The sequence below is a fragment of the Malus sylvestris genome, chromosome 4 (assembly GCF_916048215.2).
Source record: "Malus sylvestris chromosome 4, drMalSylv7.2, whole genome shotgun sequence".
Lineage (NCBI taxonomy): Eukaryota > Viridiplantae > Streptophyta > Magnoliopsida > Rosales > Rosaceae > Malus > Malus sylvestris.
Genome location: NC_062263.1, coordinates 11,684,289 through 11,710,967, shown reverse-complemented (window position 1 = coordinate 11,710,967; position 26,679 = coordinate 11,684,289). Strand labels below are relative to the sequence as shown.

The 26,679-nt window shown below is 36.2% G+C and overlaps 1 protein-coding gene and 1 long non-coding RNA gene across 2 annotated transcripts; both read left to right on the top strand.

The window, feature by feature from the left end:
- The first annotated feature begins 3,783 nt into the window (after positions 1-3,783).
- Positions 3,784-10,939, top strand: LOC126617763 (uncharacterized). Its single transcript, XR_007621520.1, has 7 exons — positions 3,784-4,060; positions 4,571-4,797; positions 5,092-5,167; positions 6,278-8,905; positions 9,006-9,107; positions 9,394-9,460; positions 10,298-10,939. It is a non-coding gene; the product is annotated as an uncharacterized LOC126617763 (long non-coding RNA).
- An 11,060-nt stretch (positions 10,940-21,999) lies between these two features.
- Positions 22,000-26,557, top strand: LOC126617761 (monocopper oxidase-like protein SKU5). Its single transcript, XM_050285811.1, has 9 exons — positions 22,000-22,432; positions 22,729-22,838; positions 22,936-23,206; positions 23,305-23,443; positions 23,961-24,327; positions 24,538-24,903; positions 24,994-25,072; positions 25,870-26,069; positions 26,159-26,557. The coding sequence occupies exons 1-9, from the start codon at positions 22,292-22,294 to the stop codon at positions 26,259-26,261; spliced, it is 1,776 nt and encodes a 591-aa protein (XP_050141768.1). The 5' UTR covers positions 22,000-22,291; the 3' UTR covers positions 26,262-26,557.
- The last annotated feature ends 122 nt before the right edge of the window (positions 26,558-26,679 follow it).

Below are 26,679 nucleotides of genomic sequence, written 5' to 3'. Positions count from 1 at the left end.
AACTGACCGCATGATGTACGATGAACGGTCACGATCGTAGGATTCCTAAGATCCTCAGAAAAAAGATTCGGCGAGAATCATTTTCTGACCAGATAGCCCATTTATTAAATAATTTGGACGGAATTTCTATTTGGGTAACCTATAAACCCTTTTAACTTATGTTAAACTTGTAACAAACTTAACTCTTAATAGTTTAGAATAATTTCGCTTGTAATAAATTAAAATAGAAACCTTTTTACTAGTGATGCTATCTATGCACGTATTTGCCATAACCCTATGGTCTTCTAGTTTTATAGGGGTTGATTTCATAATCTCTTACACTTTTTTATACAGCGATATTGGGAGAAAAAAATTGAATTAAGCTTTACAATAAACCGACATTAATTATTTTTATATCAAATTACTTGAATAAAAATCGAATTTAATACCTCTTATTTATATGAAAAAAGTAATATTATTATACTCAAGTGATAGTGGCTAATTATCTCTTCCACTTTTGAGGTTCTTTTTATCCCAAGTTAGTCCTTAACATTGAAACGTGTGTTTAATAAGGATATTCAAGAAGCAATTTGTAATTAACTTTTTTTTTTATATATATTAAAGAAGGTGGAAAACTTCCTTATTTTGTTGGGGGCCATCTCACGTGGCAATTCATGTGTGTGATAAAAAGGTACCCCTATGGCCCCAGCCCCAACCCCAACTTGGTCCTCTTCAGATTTTGAAAATTCTGAGAATTTGTGGATCGTGTATATTATCGTATATCGTGTGATCAGCTTTTGTCAAGTATTGTTTATATTTAATTTTAAATAAAAATATTTAGGATAAATTAACCAAAACTATCTCACACATGGGTCAAACTACAATCTCATACCTATGTTTTAAACATAGCAATGTTATACCTCAACTTATGAATTCGTTACAATGTCAGACCTTTGTTAACTTTTCTATCAATGCCATGTCATCATTTAATAGTCAAATTGACAGAAAATTTAATAGAGGTCTGACATTGCGACGAATTCATAAGTTAAGGTATGACATTGCAATGTTTAAAACATGAAGTATGAGATTGTAGTCTGACCCATAATTGAGGTAGTTTTTTGAAATTTACCGAAATATTTAAAATGATTTCTAACCGTACGATGTATGATGAATAAAAACGAGAATCCGGACTCACCCCAACCGCAAGATCCTGAACTAAGACGCCCACAAAGGGGTATTGATTGTTTTACATTTCTCGAAAATAAAATACGATATTTTAAAGTACGGATTGCAGCAACAACTACAATGCTTCAAGTCAAAAGGTTATTTTGCATTATTCTAACTACAATGTATTCACTTTCTATTGAACACATACTTATTTTAGTGTCATTGACACCAATAAATTAAGACCTACGTGCTCTCATAAGCATTCAAACCAGCATTATTTTCCACGCTAGCCCGTGTTAAAATGCCGCAACCCTCCACCTCACTAACAGTCGAAATGTGAACCAAATTTGGCATATCGAGGTAAAAAGTAAACAAATTTCAAGCTTTGGTTCAAATTTTTATACTGCAGAAAAGATAAGAAGTTGACTACAATTTTACTATTTTTATCGTTTATTTGTTTGCTCTTGGTCGAGGTCTCTGATATTTATATAACTCATCATTTTAATATCTGAGATTTTAAATCAATAAAAGTGGTCCATGAGATTGTTCACCATCAATTATTTTGGTCATTCCATTAAAAACTCCGTTAAGTGTCCCAGAGCTCTTGGCCGGAAGTTTGAGGAATTTTCAAAGTTTCGTAACTCAATCGTTTCTTAACCGAATTCGACTCACAATCTCAGGGACCACTTCTATTGATTTGAAATTTCAGGGATCAAAGTGAGAAGTTATGTAAATCTCAAAGACCATTTTAACTAAAAAAACCTAAATTTAATATATACTAAAACTGAAAAAAAACATAAATACTGTTTATAAGCACATTGTTCATCCGATTTTGCCCACACATATTTAGCCAACTTTTGATTTTGTACCTCAGATTTCTTTTTTATTATATTTTTCTTCCTTCTCCCTTCTTTCTCTTCCCTTTCGCTCGATCCTTTCTGCTTTCGATCATTATCTCTCTCGTCCTACGCCGAACCACAACGCCGTTCCTTCTCACCATCAACATCGCCCACCTCGCCATCACTCGGCGAGCTTCCTCTCGCCGTCTTGACAGCCCAGCTCATCCAGCTCGATTCGTCGACTCCAAGGGATCTGTCTCCCAGAAATCCAAAAGAAAAAGATTAGCTTGGTTTTGATCTCTTAATTTGGGTTGTGTAGATCTGGTTTGATCTCTTAATTTGTGTTGTGCAAATTTTGTTTGAACTAATTTGGGTTGGGCAGCGGAAGCAAATAATTAATTGAATGAATTAATATAGCTTGGTTTGTGAATATTTCGTTTGAATTAATGTGGGTTGTAGATATTTCGTTTGAAGCGACCCCAACCAGATTTCGTTTGAAATTAATTTGGGTATTTTTAAATGAATGAATGTTTGTTGGTGGCTATCTTTAGATCATGGATTTATCTTTATTTATTTATTTATAATATTTAAACTTCCTAAGATTTGGATTTATGTTTGGTAGTTTTCTGATTCATGTTTGTATTTCGATTTTTGAATTGCAATTTGCATGACGGCTTCCTTATAGTTTGTGTTAGGCTAATTATATGAAATATCTACCAAATCTTTTGCATGTAAATAGTATGTACATACACATCAATTATTATCTTTTGTATGAAAATAGTACTTTATACAAAAAATTATATGGTTTTTAATACCGCAGCATCGTGCGGGTATCATTTGCTATTTTATACTAAGTGGTTGGAAAATAAATTAATTGAAAATTTGCAATTTTTGATATATAAATGTAATAACTCTCATTTACAAATAAAGATGAGTACAACTAGACCATAGTACTACAAGTCGTTTTTAATAAGGAGTTAAAATTTATTTTAATAAACATTAAAGATTATCTTAGAGCATTGACTACGTTCAACGAACTATCTTAGACCATTGATTAATTATTGGGTAAATTACATTTTGTACTTTCAAGTTTAGATTCAATTGCAATCTCATACAACATTTTTACAGCATTTCTCTCTCATATTACTTATTTTTCATTTCAATTTCATAAACCCGTTAGGCTTTATATCAATTTTATTATTAAATAATGATGTGACAACTATAATGTCTACATTTTTTATGACATGGCCAAGTTTTATTATACAAAATAATTTAAAAAAGAAAAAAGGGGCCCAGTTTTGATCGTGCAAGTATTTTTCAAAAAACAAGTCAATAACCAATTGAATTAAATTCTAAATTGACTCGTCTCATGCAAAATTGCAAACAATCAAGCTTTACTTCTGAAGAAATAATTCAACACCCCTCTATTTATCCAATTGTCAGCCTAGAAACGAGATAGAAGCATAAAATACAAAACTAATTACTTTAGTCTAAAGAAGGAAGGGAAATTGCACTATTCATGTGAACAGTGTTTTGGATGCCATTTCAGTTTATTTACAAGATTGCCATTGGGGTGAAGGCGGCTAGGTTAGTTCGTTTTGGGTTGTGCTTGCTGGGCTTACCTCAATTGTTGATGAGGCTGGCCCTTTGGGTGTTCAAATGATGGGAATGCCCATCTAGGGTAAGATGGAACTGCCTGGATTAAAAGTTTGGAGGGTACTTTTGTCATCTTAATTGTTGGGATTGATTGGGAATTTGGGATCGATGGTGAGGGGATTGTAGGGCAAACATGAGGCCATTCTCAGTTTCTGCTACTCTCCGCAAACCCTAATTTCTTCATATCATTCCAGCATTCTACGACAAACCCATATCCCTAAACGCAAATTTCTTCATTTTTTTTCCCTCCTCTCGTTCCTGCTAGAGCGTCAAATGTATCCAGATGAGCAAATCCTCGAGTCCAAGATCAAGCTCCTTAACATGACCAACACGGTAGACTACGCCATGGACAATTGGACATCCACAAGTCCCTCCATCACACGAAGATGTTCCCCAAGGTGATTAATTTCCATATTGGGGTTCCATTTTTCTTCATTTCTGGAATTTGGGTTTTAATTTCAGTAATTTATTTCTATTAATTTTACTTCTGTGTAGACCGGGCATTTTGGACCCGATCAGTTAACCCGACCAGACCCATTAATATTAATATTTGGGTGGATGCTTAACGGATTGGGTCGCTAACAGGTGAACCCGTTAATAACCCGTTAAATAACAGGTCATTTTAGGTCAACCCATTAGCACCTGTTAGTTGATGATGTTTTAGTAATTTCAGTAAAGTCTTAACAACAAAAATAAACTCTATACAAAAAATAATTACAATTATCATTAATGGGTGTTAACGGGTGAAATGGGTGACCCGTTAACTTAACGGGTCGGATTGAACCCGACCCAAAACCCGATAAACCCGACTCGTTTACAGGTCTACTTATGTGTTTAGTAAATTTTATTCCCCTTTTCTTTTCCTCTTTTGCTCTCCCCTCTCTCTCTAGCCATCCATCAAATCCCCTCATCCATCTCTTCTCACTCAGTAATTTCCCTAAAATCCCTCACTGATTCTCTCTCGCCATTCTCAGTCTCACCAGCCGCGAGGTGTTCGAGGTCGATGAGACGATTGCTGTGGAGTCACACACCATCAAGCAGATAGTGGAAGACGACTACACCATCAACCAAACGAGTACGGCCGGAAGCATGTCGAGCGTCAAGACGGCGATAGCATCGACATCAGCAAGAGCGGCGATTAGACTATCACTGCAGGGTTTTCTATCACTCAAAAGCAGGAGTCGCTTCGGCTCTCGATTATTCATTAGCTGCACCATAAACGATTTGATTTGATTAGGAGTCTTAATCTGTTTGAATAATTATACATATTGATTGGCTGTCTGCTATACAAATTACCACAAAACAAGAAAGATTTAGTCACAAGTAAATAAAACTATATTTCTCTCTTAATTAATGCTGCAAAATCTGTGTTGGGTCAATAATTGCAAGCTATTTTTTCCAAGAAACAATCAGTTATTGGATCTAAGTTGCTAATTGTTTTGATTTTGAGGCTTCAATAAAATCAGCACCCACAACTGGATAGTCAAGAAGCCTGACCGCTACCGCCCTGGAATCGTCGCTCTTCGGTAAGTTTTCAACACAATATAGTTCAAATCCTTTGAATCATGTTCTTGAATTTTACAATATGTATCGTGTTCTTTGCATTTCGTTATCCGAACTCTATTCTTTGAATTTGGTTACCTAAATTGTGCCTAATATTTGATGTGGCCAGTGGCTTTGTTGTATGGCTGACTGATGTGATTTGGGAGTGTTTTTAGTTAATGGGAGACAGGGGACAAAGGTGTGGGGCAGCGAAGTCAAGTGGGATTAGGAATTTAGGATGGTAGAGTATTTGCTAATTTATAGGATTACAAGTCTTCCTTTATTTTTGTCTTGGTGTGATGAAAAAAAAAATGGGTGAGTAACTTTAACTCCAGTTTAAGGTAATAACATGTGAATTGTTCTCAGGTATATTGGAACTAAATTTTTCATGATGCTCTTTCATTTTCTTCTCAATGAAAAAACATAATAAAGCAACAACGTTATGGTGGTGGGAATAATCATTCTCAGGTATGTATGGATGTGTGATATGAATTAGGTGACTGATGTTGAAGCATTAGTCAATAAAAAACAGATAGGATCTCATATATTATACATTAATCCATACATAATGTTTTTGTTGTCCGCCTTGCATCAAGGTGAGAAAGGCTTTCTTTATTTCAGGCTCAATTATTAATTGAAAAAGCTTTTCATAGTGGTCATGATGGTAAAGGTTTAAAAATGTCTAATTTTATTCACATGTGCATAAGCTAATGTACATGCATAGGCATGGTGTGTACGTTTTTCTTCTTTGATTTACTTTTATTTTTATTGAGATCTGGTCAATATTAAATTGAAATTGATATTTTAGACTTTACTCCTTATGTGGTTTTCAGAATCTAACATGTGAAGGGTTAATTCTATTTTTAGGTTGAAGGAAAATACAGTGTATAATTTTGGAAGTGCTTTCAATTCTACTCTCATCTCTAATATGAATATAGATTACAACCCTAGCCCTGAGTAATCCAAAAGCTAAAATCACACCCTTTTAATCTGAACTTCATTGTAGACGTACTCTCTTTCCCTCTTAATTGTTTCTTAGGCTTCTTTGTTTTGATTTTCATCATCCAATTTGTTAAATTTATTGTTAATTTCAGGGTACTACCAGTTTTCTGCTAGCTCTTATTCCACACTTCAGAAAGGTATGCCTCTAATTTATGATAAATTTTGCCAGTTTGCTTCTCTTGATTTGGAAAGGTATGACGCCAATTGCTTTTTTTCCAAAGCCATCTTAGCATCTGTACCCCAATTGTATAACAAAAGCTAATCAATTGCTAATATTAGCATCTGCATCACCAATTCACCATTATCTTTTGATTTTGAGTGCATTTCTCCTCTGCATTGTTTCTTGAATGAATTTGGATTAATAGATGCAAGGGTAGAGCAACAGGTGGGGTGTAAATAAAAGGTAGATGTAACCATTTCTAGGTTTAAAATTTATTAGAAAATATGAAAGAATATTGCGTTCTCTGATTTTTTTTTTTTTTTTTTTTTTTGTTGTTGTTGTTTGCTGTTGTGATTACAGGTTAGTTTATACTCATTTTTAAAGAACTATGTATGGTAGTTGTTAAGTATTGTGGCATTTAAAAATCCTTAGTTTTGTATTTTATTTCATTATTGTCCCCTACATGTAGTGATTAAAAGGCTATTGATTATTTTCAAATTTTTTAGTACAGTTAGGTCAGGTTTTGGGGGATGGTTGTCTCTCTATATATTTGTTTCATTTTCTCTCATTTTGGGTACACTTCTCTCTGTTCTGTGTATTTATTCTTTGTTTTAAGGCCAGTTGCCTATTTTTATTTTTATTTTATGTATTTTTTTGTGGGTTTTCAATTCGTTAATTTGTGACTCTGTGTTTAGATTTTAATATCTTCTTTCGTTTATGATTAAATCGATGTTGGGTTTTGGTTGTTGAAAATATGATTTTTTCTGTTTAAGCTTCTTGGCATTTTTCTAGGATTTTTAGGCTTTTAGTTACAAGGGTAACAAAAAAACCCTAAAATCCCAGAAATCAGTATTAGTATTTGTATTAATGAATTTCCATTTTCTCTACCAAAACAATTTGTTAATTGAAAATTGTTTTCTTTCTGCAGAAAGTGGTAGTGAAATTGGATTTACTTAACGACATAGAAAAGAAAAAGGCCTTGAAAGCATTCTCCAGCCTTACATGTATAAATTTTTTGTAAGCATGTTGGTTTAATTTGGCTCCGGGAAAAACTTAGAAAATAATAAAAATGTAAAAACAATTCTGAATTATTTTTCATTCAACAGCACCCACTAAGTTCTTTGTCTTGGTTGAGAAGTTAATGAAAATTTGTCAAGTTTTATGTTTTTATGTATGCTTATTGTGTATAAAATGACCGTGTCTGTAAAAATTGAACCTTCGAGCTTATTTCTATACAAAAATTTAATTTTTCGATCTGTTTTTCATATTGTGGGATGAGTGTTTTGTAAAAACTTGACCTTTGGCTCATACAAGTGTAAACCTAAGGATTTGGAGTTGTTTTCTGCGTTGGTTATGAATTTTAGGTGACTAAATTGGTGGTTTCAATTGGTGGTTTCGTATATTAAGTTAAGTTACAAAGTAGATTTTTCCTTCGTTTTGGAAAAATGCGTAGCTGAGATTATTTTGAAGTTCCTGTTCATTACAATATTGTGATTTTGATAAGAGCTTTGTCTACATGTTTTTTGTTGAGTAATGGTTTACTTGGTTAGAATAAACTCTTTGAGGTTATGTTAAAATCTATTTTGTGGATGAATCTAATTAGTTAAATTTGTCGGGTTTAAGTTATGTAGGAAATTTAATTGCAAAGTTGAGTCTTTTTTTTTTCCGAGTTATGTTAATAATTCTACCAATTTTTTTTGTAAATTCATGGTTGGGCTTAAGTTATATTATAAAACATGGATCATTCAAGTCTCAGTATAACTGGATGTTTGTTTACTTGCACAATTTTTTTGTGCATAGAAGTTTGTTTCTGCTTCTCAGGTTCTTTGTCCCCGTGTTTATTAATTGTGTTTTTCTGTATTCATTTGGGTTGTCTCAGTGATTGAAGATCTTAGTCAAGGTTCTTTCCCTATCATTTCAAGCTAGATTATCTGGTGAGTGATGTTGTCACAGCCCGTCCCAGATTATTTTATCGTCAGTGTGAAATGTCTATTTTGCCCTTGGACGTTGAGGTGTTGTGTGTGACATACTTTTAGAGGTGGTCCAATATGTTAAGTTTCTAATTTTTTGGACCCAATTAAAATGCAAGGTTCTAATTGTTTTGGTTGTTTGTAAGAAAATCTGGACCACACACACACCCATACCCAATCCCGTTGACCCTCTCTCTCTCTCCTCCCTCTCGGTTTTTCTCCATTTTTTCGTACAATACGTACGGACAAACCTCAAACCAAGCAATTTCTTCACGGGATCGAGGCTTTTGAAGTCATCTTTGTGTTCCTTATGAGCTCAGGAACACATCTATAGCGTTTTTAGAATGTGAAGACTTCATTTTCCCAAAAATCCGAGAACCCAGTTTTGGGTTACTGTTTATGCATTCGTGATTGTGAAGTTTTTAGGAGATTTTAAGCTGCTAGAAAGCCTTAAAACATCTTCGTGAAGCTCGGAGAAGAAAAAAGAAGTGTTTTGGACGTCGGGAAGTAAGGTTTGACAAGTTTCAAATTTTGGCCGAATTATCGAGGGTTCTCTGGCAAGATTTCGTGGATTTCAAGGCTTGAAAGTGGTAAGGTTTTGTTCCTCTCATCCTAAGCTTCAATTTGGTTCAAATTTCATGAATTTTGGTGAAGAAACGAAGAAGATATTGAAGTTTTAAGATTTTCCAGTTTTCGGCGAGTGCAGCGGTGACCGGCGCCGGACTTCGGCGAACCAAAGAAGAAGGAGGAGAATATTCCGTCAAAATTGTCGGAAAATTTTGACGCTGTCAAGTAACTTTAACGGCATATTCTGATTTTTGACAGAATATTCCCTAACACCGTTAGGGAATCCGTTTGGTGTGCCAGGCACGTGCCTGCGTGTGAGCCGTGCGTCTGGCCGTGCCTTGGCCGGCATGTGGGATCATGAAATTTTTTTCTAAAAATTTGGGGATGTTCCTAAGGATGAGTAGATCATGGTGATATATTAAAATACCCCATTTGAGCTTTGTATGAGAAGTTATTTCTTAGTTTTGTGTATGTGCTTTAAATAACGTTTATTTAGTTATCTCACATATAGGTGAGACCTATCATGAGGATGAGCGCCATCAATTGAGGCTCGGGGGCTACGACCCTTCAACATATCAGTGAGTGGGCTTTTGGTTTTCCGTATATACCTATATACTTGAGTTTTTCCCAAAAAATGAATTTGAATGATTATACGTTTTGAAATGCCAGCAAAGTATCTGTCTATTTTATTATGCATTAGTAGTTGCATATATTTACGATTGGTGCTGCGGACGCACAAGTAAGTGTCAGGTAAGTTCATAAATTAAAGAAATGAGGTTACTTCAGTTATGTGATATATGATGTGATGTATTGAGAGCTCATAAACCTGCACCACGGTGTTAGTGCTCCCGCCCAGAGTTAGGGCACAATCCTTCACGTGATGTTCACCTCTCGCACCATATGCTCACCTCAGATCCAAGTTAGGTGCACATGCTTGTCGTATATACCACTTTAGGTGGTTCCGACTTATAGGTGACCCGCGATTATTTGCACAATCTTCACGTGATCGTAGCACTAGAGCATATTTACTTTACACCTAGTCTTGTCATACAGACCACTTTAGGTGGTTCTGACTTGTGTGCAGGATTTGATTTGATATGATTGAGATTGGTTATGAGCTATATATATATATATATTCAGCCCTACAGATTGAGTTAGAGGGATTTAACTGATGCGATATCTAGCATTGATATATTTGTCTGGATTACTTATGGCATTGCATTGAGATACTTTGGCATGGTATACTTTTATGGATTTTCATCTTGAGTATGATTTATGATACAGCTTATTTTCACTATTATTTTCTGGGAAATTATACAGGTTTTATGGCAAGGGGTTATAACTTTTGATAAATGAAATGATTTTGAAAAGCTTTGTTTTTGCCTACTCACACTTTCTGTTTTGTGCCCTTCTAGGTTTTAGATAGAAGTGCTTGGTGGATCACGAGGATTTCGATGGGGGTTCTGACATAAAAACATTAATGTAGGATCACCCTTAGGTGTTGTATAATTAACACTTGTCCTGCTTGACTGCACTTAAACTATTTATCCTCTGGTTGTGTAATTCACACTTAATCTTGCACTAGCACTCTATCTTAGTTAGTACTCTAGTTGATTTGGTTTTTGTTTATTCATAATTCCTTATATCTCTTTTGCTTCCGCACTGTGCATATGGTTATGTCTCTCTCACGTGACGGCCAACACGCCCTGATTTAGGTCAGGGTGTGTCAAATGCTCTTTGTACTGGTGCAGTATCATTGGTGCTCACTTTGTATTTTTCCAATCCCTATATATCTGCTCAACTCTTGGGTCAATTATTTGCCAGTATGAATGTTTAATTGCTTGATCAACGATGTCGATTCAATTTGAAGAAATATGACTTTTGTTCAATAGGGATTTGAAATAGTGATTGAGACACATATGAGTGAGTAAGATGTCCCAATTGTTCATTGATTCTTTAGGTGCTACGTCTTTTTAGTTGCTTTGTGTGGAAACTATTCATGCCTATTGCGACTAATACATTCAAGTCCCGCAGCAACGCAGGGGCATATTTTCTCGTTAATTTCTAAAACTCAGATCTTTCCAATTTTAATGCAGCAGAATTACAATACCAAGATCAAATTGCAAACCACAAAACTACTAGGTTCAAATTCAGCAGGATGTTTTCATAGTCTAAGCTTGCAAACACATGCATTCAAATTTCAATTAAAGAATCTGAAAATTCAATATTTTTTTTCTTTTCCTTACCTTTCCCACCAACCGAACGGAAGCCAAGAGAATATGATGAAAACCATAAGAAAATTTCTAATCGGCGAGAAATAGTTCTGGTTTTAAAGTGAGACAGAGAGGAGTTGGTATAGTTTAGAGAGAGACAGAGTACCTTCTAGAGAAACCAGAGAGAGAATCCGACAGACGTTACACAAGAAAGAGAGATTGAATCCATGAATCGCCTGACCCTCTTGACCCAGTACGACGACGAAATTAGTCATTCGGTTGCTTACTCAAAACCACGAGAATGATGGATTTGAGCTATACTAGTGGAAAGTTTCAGATCATCTCATCCAACCCCACCACCTATTAAAAAAACGATCATTTTGCTCCATCTTGTTCGTTTCAGATCATCTCATCCAATTTGAATTTAGTTGGTGCGAGGATCCCAAATATGTCGCCAAAAAGTTATGCGATACCGTTTTCAAGCTCAGCTCCGTGATTTTAGAGTCATCTCCAACCGATTTGGTCAAAAAGTTATAAGGCTAAAAATAGTTCAAATTGACATGAAAATAGTCTCCAACCTAGTTTTGGTAATTTTTGACACGACCTGATAACCTGACATGATACGAAATTAACAGGTGTTCGGGTTGACACGATAACGAATCGGGTCATTATTAGGTAACCCGATAAGCACCTGTTAAGATAACGGGTTGGTTCGGGTATACACGAGGGTAACATGATACACGATAAGCAAAATATTAATTTAATAATTTTATAACCCTAAAAAAATACTATAATAATTATCTTTACTAATTAATAAAACACTCATTGTTAACCAAAACCTTATGAAATTACCAGTTTAACCCTCTAATTAAAACAGAATATGAATCAGAAATATGGGGTAGAAATGTAATTTCATGCTACCAAATTTTTTTTTTTTTCAAAGCATCACCTACATGTAATCTTATTATATCTTTAATTATAAAAAAATAAAAACAAAACTTCCCATTTCCCACATTCTCTATCACTCTCTTCATCTCTCCTTGTATTTCAATAAAAAAATTTCTCACACACTTTGTGTATGCCCATATACTAGCATATATTAATTGAACAATTTTATACCCTTACAAACTATAATAATTATATGTATATTTAATTTAAAAAATTGGTGACCATTGGATCAGCTGAGGTTTAATCTCAGCCGTCCATTGTGCATTAGGTTGGAGGCTAATATATTTTTATATGGTATAGTACAATTGTTTTATTTCTTCTCATAATTATTTTGGTAAACTTCTCATAATTTGAATGGTTTTTAATGTTTGGTTTTTCTATACTTAGTTTATGTGAAAGAGAGTTCTAACATGGAAAACCTTACTTAAAACATTATCAACATAACTCTTGAAGGCAATAGATCAAGTCAAAGTTCCAATGCAATTTCCTCATGATGATCGATGAAAATTGAGTTTAAAACATTATAACTCCTCGCTACAACACTTGTATAATTTCCAGAAAAATCATAAATATACAACAACGCAGCATCTCATCAGCAATATCAATAATCATGTGATTAATAACCCATACTAGCACGTAAGTCAGAGTCACCTATAGTGACCTATACGACTTACCCATATCTTATCACATATGCTAGTTTATTACATATTTTATCACATATGCTAGCTCATCACATATTTCATAACATATGCTAACTCATCACATAATCATCACATATGCTAGCTCATCACATATTTCATCACATATGCTAGCTCATCACATATTCATCACATATGCTAGCTCATAAGTCAGAGACACCTCTAGAGACCTGTACGACTTATCCATAGCTTAATAAGTATACCTGCACACGAGTCGGAACCACTTAAAATGGTCTGTACTACAAAACTGGGTGTAAATAAATACGCTCAAGTGCTACGATCATGTGAAGACTGTGCGAATAATCGTGGGTCGCCTACAAGTCGGAATCACCTATAGTGGTCCGTACGATAGGACTGTGCACCTACCTTGGATCCAAGGTGAGCGTAAGGTGTGGGAGGTGAACATCACGTGAATGATTGTGCCCTAGCCACGGGCGGGAGCACTAACACCGGAGTGCAGCTTTATGAGCTCTAACTATATCTATTGTAACATATACGATTCATGGGCAACCTGTACGACAGTGTCGGAGTTGCCTATCATTACAACCTATACGGAGTTGCCTAAACATACATGTAGTCATACCATAACCCCATCATTTCAATTAATACCATAAACTCACCTGAACTTACCTGGGTGTCCTGTGATGGCCTTTGCACTTCAAAACGTTCATAATAATTGTGTGCAGGTAATATACATATAGATAAATCATGATGAAATCTGATACTCAACCACATTATAGCATTTCCAATTATATACATATATATATATATATATAAGGTGGCATAAAAATGCATAAGCTGTAACGCCCTACTCCCGAATTATTTGTTTTCGGAAGTAATTATCAGGGATAAGTCCAACTAAACACTAGTTTAATTAACTATCATTACTTACGTTTCCTTATTTCAATTTCTTGATTCCTTCCACATTGATTTATGATCCACATCCAATCACTAAAAACATAAGGTTAAATCTCATACTTTTACCAATTTCCTTCACATTGCTCAATTTCCAAACAAGGTTTTTGTTTCAATTATTGTATGGCTACATATAATGTCTCATTAGACTGCCTACTTACTCTGAACAGGGATCAAACTATTTGTAGTTCACATTAGTACTTCACGACATTCATTGTAATTATATGCAATAATCAGTTTATAACCGTTTGAGGAATTATCAATCATATATATATATATATATATATACACGATAGAAAGGAAAAGACCCACTCACCTAAGGTCTGAGCTACGACTTCCTAGCATGCATATCGAGACATCATGAACCATCGTCGCCTATGACAATTATCAAATCGCATCTCAGAGTTCTTACCAATAGAATACATAATTTACATAAAACACATCCCTACGTAATTCAATTCAGAAGATCATCACGGATTTCTGATCTGTTGCTTCCAAAGATGCACATTATACTTCTAGAACAACATCCTAAAGTTCCATTACGATCCAACAATCGGATCTTCGCCAATTGCCAAAACTAAGTGGCGGTTAACCTTTTATTTTATGAACTTACAAATCCAATTCGGGAACATCTGTATATCGGATTCCTGATCTGTAAATTCCTATGATCCTCAAATATTATATACTATAACATACTAAAGTTTGGTGACGATCCAATGGTCGGATCGTCGATTCATATCTTTACCAAGTAACGTATCCTAATGAGTTTAGGTCCAAGTAATCAACCTACGATATACAATTGCCAAAACTGAACTCAAGAAATCTAATTTAGCCTAAGGATAACATTGACGGCCACCTGGCCACGCACCACCGCACACGTCGTCGTGGGTGGCGGTCGGCCGCCCCGACTCGCTGGAAAATCCAACTATTTCCAAAAAATTACCAAAATTTACAAGAATGAAGATCTCAATAAGTAGAGTAACTTTCATACCTATGACCAAGGCCAAATAGGCTGGGAAGAGCCTCAATTTCATTAAAACCCGTCGGAAACCCTATATTTAGGTGTGCTCGATTCGACCTCCAAACTTGCTCCAACGCCTCCACCACTGCCTAGGCTTTGTTCCTGGGTTCTAGGGGAGCTTAATGGTGGTGGAGATTGATGTGATTACCTTCGGATATGACCGATTGCCTACGTGACCCGCCGCACCCATCGATGCCATTCTTCATGATTTCGAGCCCAATTTCTTCGAATTTGGGGTGGAACTGATAAGGAGAGGGTCGTGGAGTACATCCCAAATGGTGGTTTAGCTTAAACCGACGTAATTTGGCCCGTGGAACCCAAGGATTCCATTATTTCCGACCAAGTCGAGACAAAAAAAACGGGTTAAGGTGGTGACCCGGTTTCTTCCCCCTCTTTCTTTCTTCCCTCATTTCCCTTGTTTCCCTTCTCTCTGGTTGGTCAGTTTCCTCTCTTCCTCCCCTGCGATTGGGCAGCAACCCATCTCTCTTCCCTCTTCCATTTCCTCTCTTTCTTTTTCTTCCTCTTTTTCAACTCCCCCCCTCAAATCACTAAATCATAAATAAAATATATAAATTAGAAAAATATATAAAAATATATAAATAGTGACCAAACCAAAAGTACTTCTCGGGTTTACAATTCCATAATGTCAAGTACTTTAAGAAAACACCAATGGATTAATTCATACACATCGCTATACATTGGTCAACGAAAGTCAAGACCCTCGCCTCTAAGGGCATTTTCGTAAAATCACACTTTTAAAATTTTGTAAAAACATAAGATTAGGGACGGGTCGTCACACCCACCCTCTCTAGATAATATTGTTTGTTAAAAAAATTTAAAGTTGACAATTTTTTTTTCGTCTCATCTCTTCCTTTCATTTCTTCTTTTGAGCCGCATCGCTTTCATAATTTTCTTGTTTTTTTTCTTCAGTTCTTCTATTATTTGTTTTTTTTTTTCTTCTCAACTATGCAACTATTGTGGGTCTAAAAGTCACTAGATGCTAATCAGTTAGTAGGCAAGCAGGCGGCGAATTGGGGCCTAAGGCATAGGTAGATTTAAGTATATTTATTATATATTATACAAATTAATTAAATATGTTGCATAATATATATACAAATAAACATTAAATATTATGTTATTTTTTAAAAGATTTATTATATAGGTTTATTATATATTATAAAATAAAAGTAGTGTAATATTTTAAAGCTTTTATTATTAATTGTATAACCTATGGGCTCCTAGGATAACCCCAAACCCTTAAAACTGCATAGAAAAAGCCTCGTTTTTATATTAAAGTCAAAATACAAGACCATGACTGTTCCTGCAAATCAACTCCACGCCTCACCTCTCTGCCTCGAGAGCATCAAAGGAGCATCCACAATGGTAAACTCTGCCTCCAAACCCTAACGCCGTCATCTTCATTTTGTTCTCCTCCATTATATCTCTCTCTTATCATACTTTCTTCCTTCTTCTATGCATGGACTGTGAGACGTAGAAAGTTTGCCAAGGCTCCGCCGATACGATTGGGGATTGTACAAGTGATGCAAGAGTTGTAGCAAGTTGGGTGAGTTGCAGCGAAATTCAAACTGCCTAGATTGTCACCTAGTGCCGCCTAGAGTGCCTATGCAGCCGCCTAAATCCTACATGCCTTAACTAAACGTTTTGGCCAAAATCAAGTCCGAGCTCTATCATCTAGCGCCTAGATGCCGCGTAGGTCGATTTTTAGAATAGTGACATCTGTGCTTTTTCTTATTTCTTTGCCACGTCGTACTCTGCCTTGCCACTCTTTCTTCTTATCCGCTCTCTCTTTTTCTTCTCTCTTTTCTTACACGTCTTGCTTCTTCTTCTTCTTCTTCTTCTTCTCTGTCGCTCTCTTTTCATGTCCGCTCTCTCTTTTTCTCTTCTCTCTCTTGTTACATGTCTTGATCAACATCTTGATCTCGTAGAGTTCCATTTGTGGCTGAGTTAAACTTTTTGGTCACAATATTTAGGTTTGGTGTTTGTGGAGGTGAAGGAATAATTTGAATATACTAAGTTCATGGAGCAACATACATGCATGCATCTAACATTTAAATGATGAAGTATGCTTGTATGCACTTAAAAACAAAACTTTAACCATGAAATCCAAAGCTTAGTAGTTGTGAACCAAAGCCCAACCCAAATTCCCATATAGAGTTAAGATTTGTTATACTTTTAAAGATCTTCTTTGCCTTGCAAAGGTTAATCACCCAACAAGGGCCTTCAATCCTTTGCATCTTTGATCCTTGGTTCCATGGATATGGATGAAGGAAGGAACTTTGCATCTTAGCTCCTCATCTTCTTGGAATTAGATGGAGGAATATATTCTCCAAAAGCCACCAAAAGAGGAGGCCTCTATGTTTCGACACCAAGGAAGGATTGAGAAATGAGATGTTTGATGTAGGAGGAGGAAGATCTAGTATCATCAAACTATATGCCCGGCCTTTTAGAGAGAAAGAGAGTTTGTTTTCTCTCATCTTTCCTCAAAGCAACCCTAATGCGGGAAAGTGCTATAGTTCCATTTATGTAGCCACTTACATTGAGTGACACAATTGAAATTATAACCAACTCTTCCTCATTCTCTTTATAGCTAGCCTTCTCTAGCTAGAGGGCTTTATGCCCTTTTGTATCTAAGTTCTCATACAACTTAAAATAATGAGCTTGATGATTCGAAGCCTGTTGGGCCTTGATGCACTAAACTAATATGAGGTCTTAAACGAACTTATTCGTTTAATTAATTAACATATTAATTAATCTTAGTTATAAAAAAATTAAACTATGTAATTATCCTTACTTAAATTTCGTTATATCTTTCAAACATTACTGTGTGTCATCCATTAGGCATTTTTTAGTACGACAGTGGGCGATTAGAACTTTTACTAATTGATTGTGAATTGAAAATTATTTTCAATTCTCCCTTTAGTAAAGATTAGTCATCAAGGCTTCCACAAACCAAGAGTGACAACTCGTAGTAGTCATGGTTACCCAAGTTAAGTTTGGAATGTACTTCCTCAATCTTATTCAAATCATATTATAGAATATTCTTCTTCAACAATTTGAAGGTTGGAGATTCATTCGCTTACATTAATATGCCTACATGGTTAGGTAGCTTAACCACAACAATGTCGTGGACACGATCGCATTAGAGCGCCTTTAGCATAGTCAAAGATTAAGAACATAACCACAAGACAACTATGATGCTTCTGGTCAAAAGATTGTTTCGCATTATCATAATTAGTGAGTTCTCATGTGACATAAGTATAAGAACTTCTGATTGATCGCGCTCAGTGTATTCACTCTCTATTGAGCACCTACATACTTGTTTTGGTGTCATTCACACCAATAACTCGAGACTTATCATTCTCCACGGAGATGGCATAGTATGTACTAATCTATCCATATTGCAATGGAAACCATATGATCAAGAACGATTAATATATGTTTGTGAAAGAGAAAGATCTCATGAATCTCACTTCTTTAGATTACATTCTCTTAATTACATATTACTTAGACTTATCGTTTAAGCTTATAACATTTAATGAGACGGCTTTAAGTAATAATCTTTGTCCTTAGCTTAAACTAGATTAGTTTAAAATGTGAAATGTTCATAAATTATTATCTCATGATTGGATTTAAGGATTGGAAAAAAGAAGATGTATAATATGATTAGAATCCGAAACTGGTCAAACCGAACCCAAACCGCATTAAACCGAACCGTACGTTTTCTTAATAAGTTTTGAAAAAATCAAACATAATTGAACCGATATAATATTCCTATTTTGGTTTCAATTTGAGAAGTGAACCAGATTGAATCGACCATAACCACACCACCTTTTTTTGTTTTTTTGTGTTTTTTGATAAAAGGGTTATTTTATTAAACACCAAACACATACTTACAAGCAAACCAAAGGTCCAACTTTCACATATAAACAAATAAAAAAGGGCATAAGAACAAAAGAAAAACACAAAAGAGTCCATAAATAGTAAGGTCCAAAAAAAAAAAAAAAACACAACAGCCAAAACCAAAAGCTTCCACTGCATTCTCCACCGCTAGAGTGCCAATCAATCCATCCGATTCCCTGTTCACCGCCATGTATTGCCTTATCATATGCCACCTCCAACCCTGATTTGCTACTTGAGCAGAGTCATAGACCAGTGATGGTTGGCAACTAAGCAAGAGAAGCCAACTACCAATATAAAGCTCATGGAAACCCACGAGTGAACTGCTGGAACGGGGAGACAACAAAGAAATAGTGGTAATGTTGGAAACACTTGAGCTGATGTATACACCGGAACTCTACACACGATATCAACAAGACACATGGCTGAAAATTAGACCAAGGAAGAGCCAGGAAGAGGTATAACCTCGGGGATTGAGGAATTGAACAGATCGAAGTAAAAATTTGGGATAAACAACAATATAGGCAAGAAAAAAAGAAGGAAAAGAATAAAGAAAGGACACGACAATCGACCGCGGGCTAAGCTAGGGCCGTTGCCACAAGATTTTCTTAAGTTTGAATGCCTCACACAAACAATGAGAAAAAACTCTCAACTTAGGGAGAAAAGCTCTCAGCTCGGGGAGAAAATTACAGCCACCTTATTAGTTCAACGTGTTTGATTATAGGGTTAATCTCAATTCAATACCCTTAAGTTTCTTGGAATTCAACATTTGGTACATCAAGTTTTTCTCATCTTATAATGGTACCTGAAGTCATGATTTTGGGACACTTTCATACATCAGTTAAGATTGCTGTTAAATCTGCCGTTAATTGGTGATGTGGCACCGACGTGGACAATGACTGGGTGCCACATGGATATTAAAATAATATAAAACAAAACAAAAACATAAAAATGTTTCGCAGATTCCATGATCTGCTTCCCTAACCTCATATCACCCCCACCTTCTTACCTCCCTCTCTCCTCCCTATCAATATATAGCAGATTTCTCACCACCTCTCTCTCTTGCTCCTCCCTTCCTCCTCCTCCCCAAAATCCTCCCAACCCCCAACTCCCTTTTATGCCCCTACCCAAAAACCCATCTCGAATTTTCATACCAAAATATGTATTTTTGTAGGGAGGAAGACCAATCGATCAGTAAGGGAAGATAATCGAATCGGCGAAATGTGGATAGTGAAACTCAAAATCCAGCCACCCCTCCACGGATACATCCTACTTCCTTTCCAGATCCGGTTTGTGGATCTTCATCCCTATCGACCTCCGCCAATGAAATAACTGGGCAGGCTGTCATGGCAACCAATTCGTCTATCCTCGCTCCAGAATCATCCCAATTTTAATCTTTTCCTACACAGTTGGTGTACCCTAATGCCTTCAAGTTCTTACTCCTTAAGTCGTCGCCAAGGATTGCCACCGTCAAATCTAGAAATGGGTCGATTGGGGTTGGCGTATGGTGGTGAGGGAGAGGTGGGTTGTGTATGAAGGAAGGGACAAAGGAAAGCGGAGTGGAAGAGGGAGGGGAAGGGTCGATGTATTTAGGTTTTTATTTTTTATTTTTTTAATTTTTAATTTCTTTAAATTTTTAATATCAAGATGGGCCATATTGACACATGACGCCCAATTATTGTCCATATGGGTGCCATGTCACCAGTTAACAGTAGATTTAATTGTAACCTTAATGGATGTATGAATGTATCCCAAAATTATGACTTCAGGTATTACTTTGGGATGAAAAAACTTGATGTACCAAATGTTGAAAACAAAGAAACTTGAGAGCAGTAAACTGAGATTAATCCTTGATTATAATATCCACCCCACCCCTTTGTAGAAAGAAAACAGAAAATTGAAGCATTAATTCAGATTTTGACCCACATGGAGCATTGTTCTCCTTCCATTAAATTAACCCTTTATTTTGGTTGGATAGAAGTTTTAACAGTGTGATAAAAAAAGGACAATTGCTACACTCTATGATAGACAAATATTCACAAACCTATAATTCAATAATAAAACATCCAATTTAACTAAAATTTAGATACCATACTCCAATCTTCTCAACACAAAAACAACTTACCCAAACCCGTATCAAGAATTTTAAATTAAATCTTTTTCTCTCATTGTGAGAGACTTTCTATCAGTTTGAAAGTTATTCTCATTGTTTGTGTGAGAGCTTCAAATTTGCACAGATCTGGTGGCGTCGACCCTAACTTCGGTTGAGGTTGGTTAGCCTTTCTCCCATTCCTCTCGTTGTCTCATTTTCCTTCCTTCAATTGCGTTTTTCCCCTGCTCTTTATTTCGATTTGTCATTTTTTTCTCATCCCACCTGTGTCCCTCTTCCTTGTTCATCCTTTCTTCTATATGCAGTCCAACTTTACTGAGTTGCTGTGTAGAGATTCGGTGCTTGTATAGGCTCAGGTGTTCCCAACACCACCACCTTCTTATCTCTGACTGGCTTTACCGGGATTGTTGCCCGTGAGTTCTCACAGGCTTTTTTTCCTGTGGCAGCTGGATTTCTTCAATTGAGGCTGTGTACTTGGTGGTGCTTGGAGTTGGATGTTACGATTGGCGAGCTGACGTGAAGTTATAAGAGTGGAATTTGACGGATCGTGCTGGAATGTTGTAGCGGTGGCTGCAATCAATTTCTCAGACTGTTTTTTCTAATATGGGCTCAAATTGTTGCTTAAGCTGTGCTTTTATTTGTTTTTCTTTGGCCCATTTTTTTTATTGTTCATATGCTAGCTTTGGGCCTTTGGTTTGTGTTTGTTTTTTTTAGGGAGGATCCTGAGGGTTCTCCAATTACATCCGTTTTATCGTATATCGTGAGGTCATAAATTATTGTTTATTTAAAATTAAATATAGTACCTAATGAAAATTGATTTTATAATGTACGATGAACGAATATGATTAGAGAATCTCCGGGATCCTTACAAAGAGGATTTGACGGACATCCTCATTCTTGTAAAGTTTATAAAATTTGTGTTTTTGGTTTGTAATAAATGTTGCTCTTTGAAGCTTTGACCAAAAAAAGAAAACGTATCGAGAATCAGACGGTGATGAGCCGTCCAATCCATCCAGCACTACCCCACCTCACCCAAAATTTATGCTACTCGTTGGCAGTGCCTCACGGCTGGCAATCATGTGGCGCTTCCAGATAAATCCGAACGTTGTAACAATTTATCAATTTTTTTTCTCATTTATTTGGTATTTTTTCCACGACAAACAACAGTCAAAAATAAAAGCACACGTATACGCGTGTCGTATGCGTGTTGGAAAGATAGATCGATGAACTGGGTATTGGCTGTCACTCCCTCTTTCTCACTTACTTTCTGTCTCTAAAAACGCTCACTTTCTCTCTCATGCTCCCATGTCTGATGACTGGTAACCGACAAAAATCTTAGCTTCGGATCAGTCCTCAAAACCAACCATCTCTCTCTCTCTCTCTCTCTCTCTACCCACCCAGCACAAAAGCAAAGAAAAAGAGCCGTTTCTCTCCGTTTCCTCTCTGTCACTCTCTCTCTCCTCTCACTCTACAGTCTCTGGTTTCTTCTTCTTCTCTCTCTTTTTGATAATGTAAATCAAGAAAAAGCTAAGGAGAAAAAAATTTAGCTTTAGAATTGTGAAAAACACTGTTAAAGTGTTGGAGAAATGGCTTCCCTGAGCTTTTTGACTGTGCTTCTCATCCACATTTGCTTGTTTGTGAGCTTTTCTTCTGCTGAGGATCCAAATGTTTTCTACCAATTTGAGGTCTCTTACATCACTGCTTCTCCTCTGGGTGTACCTCAACAGGTATGGTTCTTCTCTAGCTGCATTTTATCTCTCTAGATTATTTAGTCTCTCACTACTTTTTGGCTAATCTTTTTAATTTTTGATGTGGGTCTGCTTTTATTTTTTTTATTTTTTGTTTTTTCATCAATGAGAAATGGGTTGTCTTTACATTTCATAAAGTTTGAATCTTTAGCTTCAGATCTGCTAAATTTCCTTAAATTTTCAGAATCTGAGATTAGGTATTCCGTGTAAGCTTAAAGTGATATCAAGTAGTGAGCTTTTGAGCTAATTGTTTCTGAATTTACATTATCTTGCAGGTTATTGCCATAAATGGAAAGTTTCCAGGTCCTACTATTAATGCCACTACTAATAACAATGTCATTGTCAATGTTCGGAACAAATTGGATGAGAATCTCCTCATGACCTGGTATGATTTACTTACTGTAATGTGCACATGAATTTCAAGCAGATACATTACATTAGTGCACATGGATTGCCTTTTTGAAGTTGATTCTGTTCAACAGGGCCGGAATTCAGCAACGGCGTAGTTCATGGCAAGATGGGGTTCTAGGAACCAACTGTCCAATTCCGCCAAAGTGGAATTGGACTTATAATTTTCAGGTTAAGGATCAGATTGGGAGCTTCTTTTACTTCCCGTCCCTTAATATGCAGAGAGCGTCTGGAGGATTTGGTGGCTTTATTATTAATAACCGGGCTGTAATTTCTATTCCTTTTGCAACCCCAGATGGGGATATAACTATCTTGATTGGTGACTGGTACACAAAGAACCATACGGTTAGTGCTTGGGAGAGTTTTGTTCTTCTCTTCAAAGTACAGATTTGAGATTACTGTTTAATATGTTTAATGATGATGGTTCTTTTTCTAAAATGTAGGCTTTGAGGAAGATGCTTGATGATGGGAAAGACCTTGGGATGCCCGATGGCGTTCTTATCAATGGAAAAGGCCCTTACCAATACAACACTACACTTGTTCCTGATGGCATTGATTACGAAACACTTGAAGTACACCCAGGTGGGCAATTTGAGCAACTATTTATGAATCATCATGTACTGAGTAATGGTTGAACTGTTGCATGTTCCAAGTGAAAATTTGGAATTGATCGCGCGTGCCACCATATATGAACATGTTATGACCCGCCACATGTTGATAAAAATGTTAAGTTTACCATGTTATATAGTTGTTTGAGTTTATTTGTAGTAGTAGTTATACTCACAGTAGATAATGTCCATTCCATGCATATGAAACTACTGCTTTTTTGGCACAGCTCCTACTGTTTGTCAATCTTATAATGTAATATGAACAATGTCCATTGATATCAGATGTGAGAGCTTAAGGCTGGAATGCCATGCATAATTTGTTTATTTACTTATTTTTTGTTGGAAAGGATACATGATAGAATGGGGCTTGAAAATTAATTCCAAGCATAGAGTTTCCAAGTATTGTCAATGAGTACTCTTGAAAATGTGGTTTCTTTGAATGTGTGGACTTTAAGTTGAATTATTCCATCTTCTAACGTACTATTGGACAGGCAAAACTTACCGTCTTCGCGTACACAATGTCGGGGTCTCAACTACTCTAAATTTCAGGATCCAGAACCATAATCTGCTTCTAGCAGAGTCAGAAGGATCATATACAGTGCAACAGAATTATACAAGCTTAGATATACACGTTGGACAATCTTATTCTTTTCTGGTAACCATGGATCAGAATGCAAGTTCTGATTATTACATTGTCGCGAGTGCTAGATTTGTCAACGAGTCAAACTGGAAACGAGTTACTGGAGTTGGAATCCTGCACTATACTAATTCCAAAGGAAAGGCAGCTGGCCCCCTTCCAGCGGGACCACAAGATGAATTTGACAAAACTTACTCAATGAACCAGGCAAGATCTATCAGGTTTGTTTTCAGTTTATCATCTTTGTATTTAGATTCTGTGCCACGACATTTCCACGGTCGGATGTTTTTATATCCTTGAATTCATTTTTCAAAACTTCAAAGTTCAGGATATTATATAAGATAGAAAAATATGATACAAGTTGAAGAATTTCCTAACTGGTTTTTCCTCATCAAACCTCTTTTTGAAACATTTGTGGACTAATTTTGCAGATGGAATGTTTCAGCTAGTGGTGCACGTCCAAATCCACAGGGGTCTTTTAGATATGGATCAATCAATGTTACTGATGTTTATGTGTTGAAAAATAAGCCACCTGTAATGATTAATGGGAAACGGCGAACAACGCTCAGTGGAATCTCATTTAAAAATCCTTCCACACCAATCAGGCTTGCTGATTGGTTCAAAGTGAAGAATGCTTATAAGCTTGACTTCCCTGCGAGGCCACTTACAGGAACACCTAAACTGGAAACTTCTGTTATTAATACAACATTTAGAGGATTTATAGAAATCATACTGCAGAACAATGACACCAAGATGCAGAGCTACCACGTGGATGGATATGCATTCTTTGTTGTGGGGTAGAAAGTTTTGCACTTTAATTAATCAAACATGTCTAAATAAGAGTTCTTGTTCCCTTAATGCATTAACTTGCATTCATTTAATTGCAGGATGGACTACGGTGAGTGGACAGAGAATAGCAGGGGTACATATAACAAATGGGATGGAATAGCCCGGTCCACAGTACAGGTATATTACTGCGATTCTGCTTCAGTCTAATTTGTCCTCCTAAACCCTACCTGGTTTGTCTGTCAACTTTTTCATACTGATTTTTTATATTAAGCATGTAGAATACAAGTGCTCGCCACTTTTGTAGTTGTTCGTAACATATGAACAGTAAGAACGAGCATTCTTAATGAGAGTAGCACTCACATGGAAGAAACTAGATATAGTGATAGAATTAAACATGCAGTATTCACAGATGAAGACAAAAATATTAAGCATGTAGAATGCTCGTGCTCGCTACTTCTGTAGCTGTTCGTAATGTATGAACAGTAAGAACGAGCATTCTTATTGAGAGTAGCACTCACATGGAAGAAACTAGATTTAGTGAAGGAATTAAACATGCAGTATTCACAGACAAAAACAAAAATATTAAGCATGTAGAATATGAGTGCTCACTACTTCTGTAGTCGTTCGTAACATATGAACAGTAGCAGCACACTCACGTGGAAGAAACTAGATTTAGTGATGGAATTAAACATGCAATATTCAGAGACAAAACAAAAGTTGTCACTGTAGCTACAATGTTGAATAAAAATGACATTAATCATAAGTGAAGCCTTGCCATTCTTTCCTTTTCTAATGTGTGATAAACATGATACCCGGTGGTGGTGCCCAATACCTAATAGATAACCATATTGAACTGGATTTGTATTATAGTAAGAAAGAAGAGGTCCTGGAACATATAATTCTTTGGTTAATGCTGTAAATATTTGTTGTATGTGGTATCCGAGTCTTGATTCTTTCTGTGCCTGTGTATGTAGGTTTATCCTGGGGCATGGTCAGCCATCTTGATATCTCTTGACAATGTTGGAATCTGGAACATTAGAGCTGAAAACCTTGACTCGTGGTATCTTGGCCAAGAAACTTATATGAGGGTTGTCAACCCAGAAGCAAATAACAAAACCGAGCTGCCCATACCAGACAATGCTCTATATTGCGGTGCCCTCAACAAATTACAAAAGTACGTGCTGTGGCCGAATGTATTAAACCCTCTTGAGTCGTTAATAAGTAATACCAATTCTGAATATACATTTTTCTGTTGTTTTCCAGGCCGCAAGATATCTCTTCTGCAGCGTCAATCACCACCAATGGATCAAAGTTGTTCTTTGCACTGCTGATGATCATCTACACCTTCGTTCCCTTATTCCCCTAAAGGATCTGGTTTTCTGTGGCGCTTCCTATATGTTTTCTTGGATCTGGTTTTCCATGGCGGTTCCTTCGTGAGAGAGGCTTGCGGTTGAGTGTTGTTTAGGTTGTAAGATTAGTCTTGTTGATATAAATCTTCAGTAAGCTTGACATTCTTTTATCTCTTTGTTTTTCGTACGTTGTCAATGCTCCACGATTTCTTAGTTTAATTTATTGGGGTTTATGATTCTTTTATTACCTATAACTTATGTAATGTTGACTATTAATTCATCAATTCAAATACAATGCAACTTCCTTCCTTAATTCCTTTGATCCCACTTGTATATTTCAAATTTGTTGAACAGAAGATTTGCTGTTTTTACATTTTTGGCCTTTCCCATGGAAGTTCACAATCACGGGTCTGTTTTCTGCTTTTCTGTTGTGGT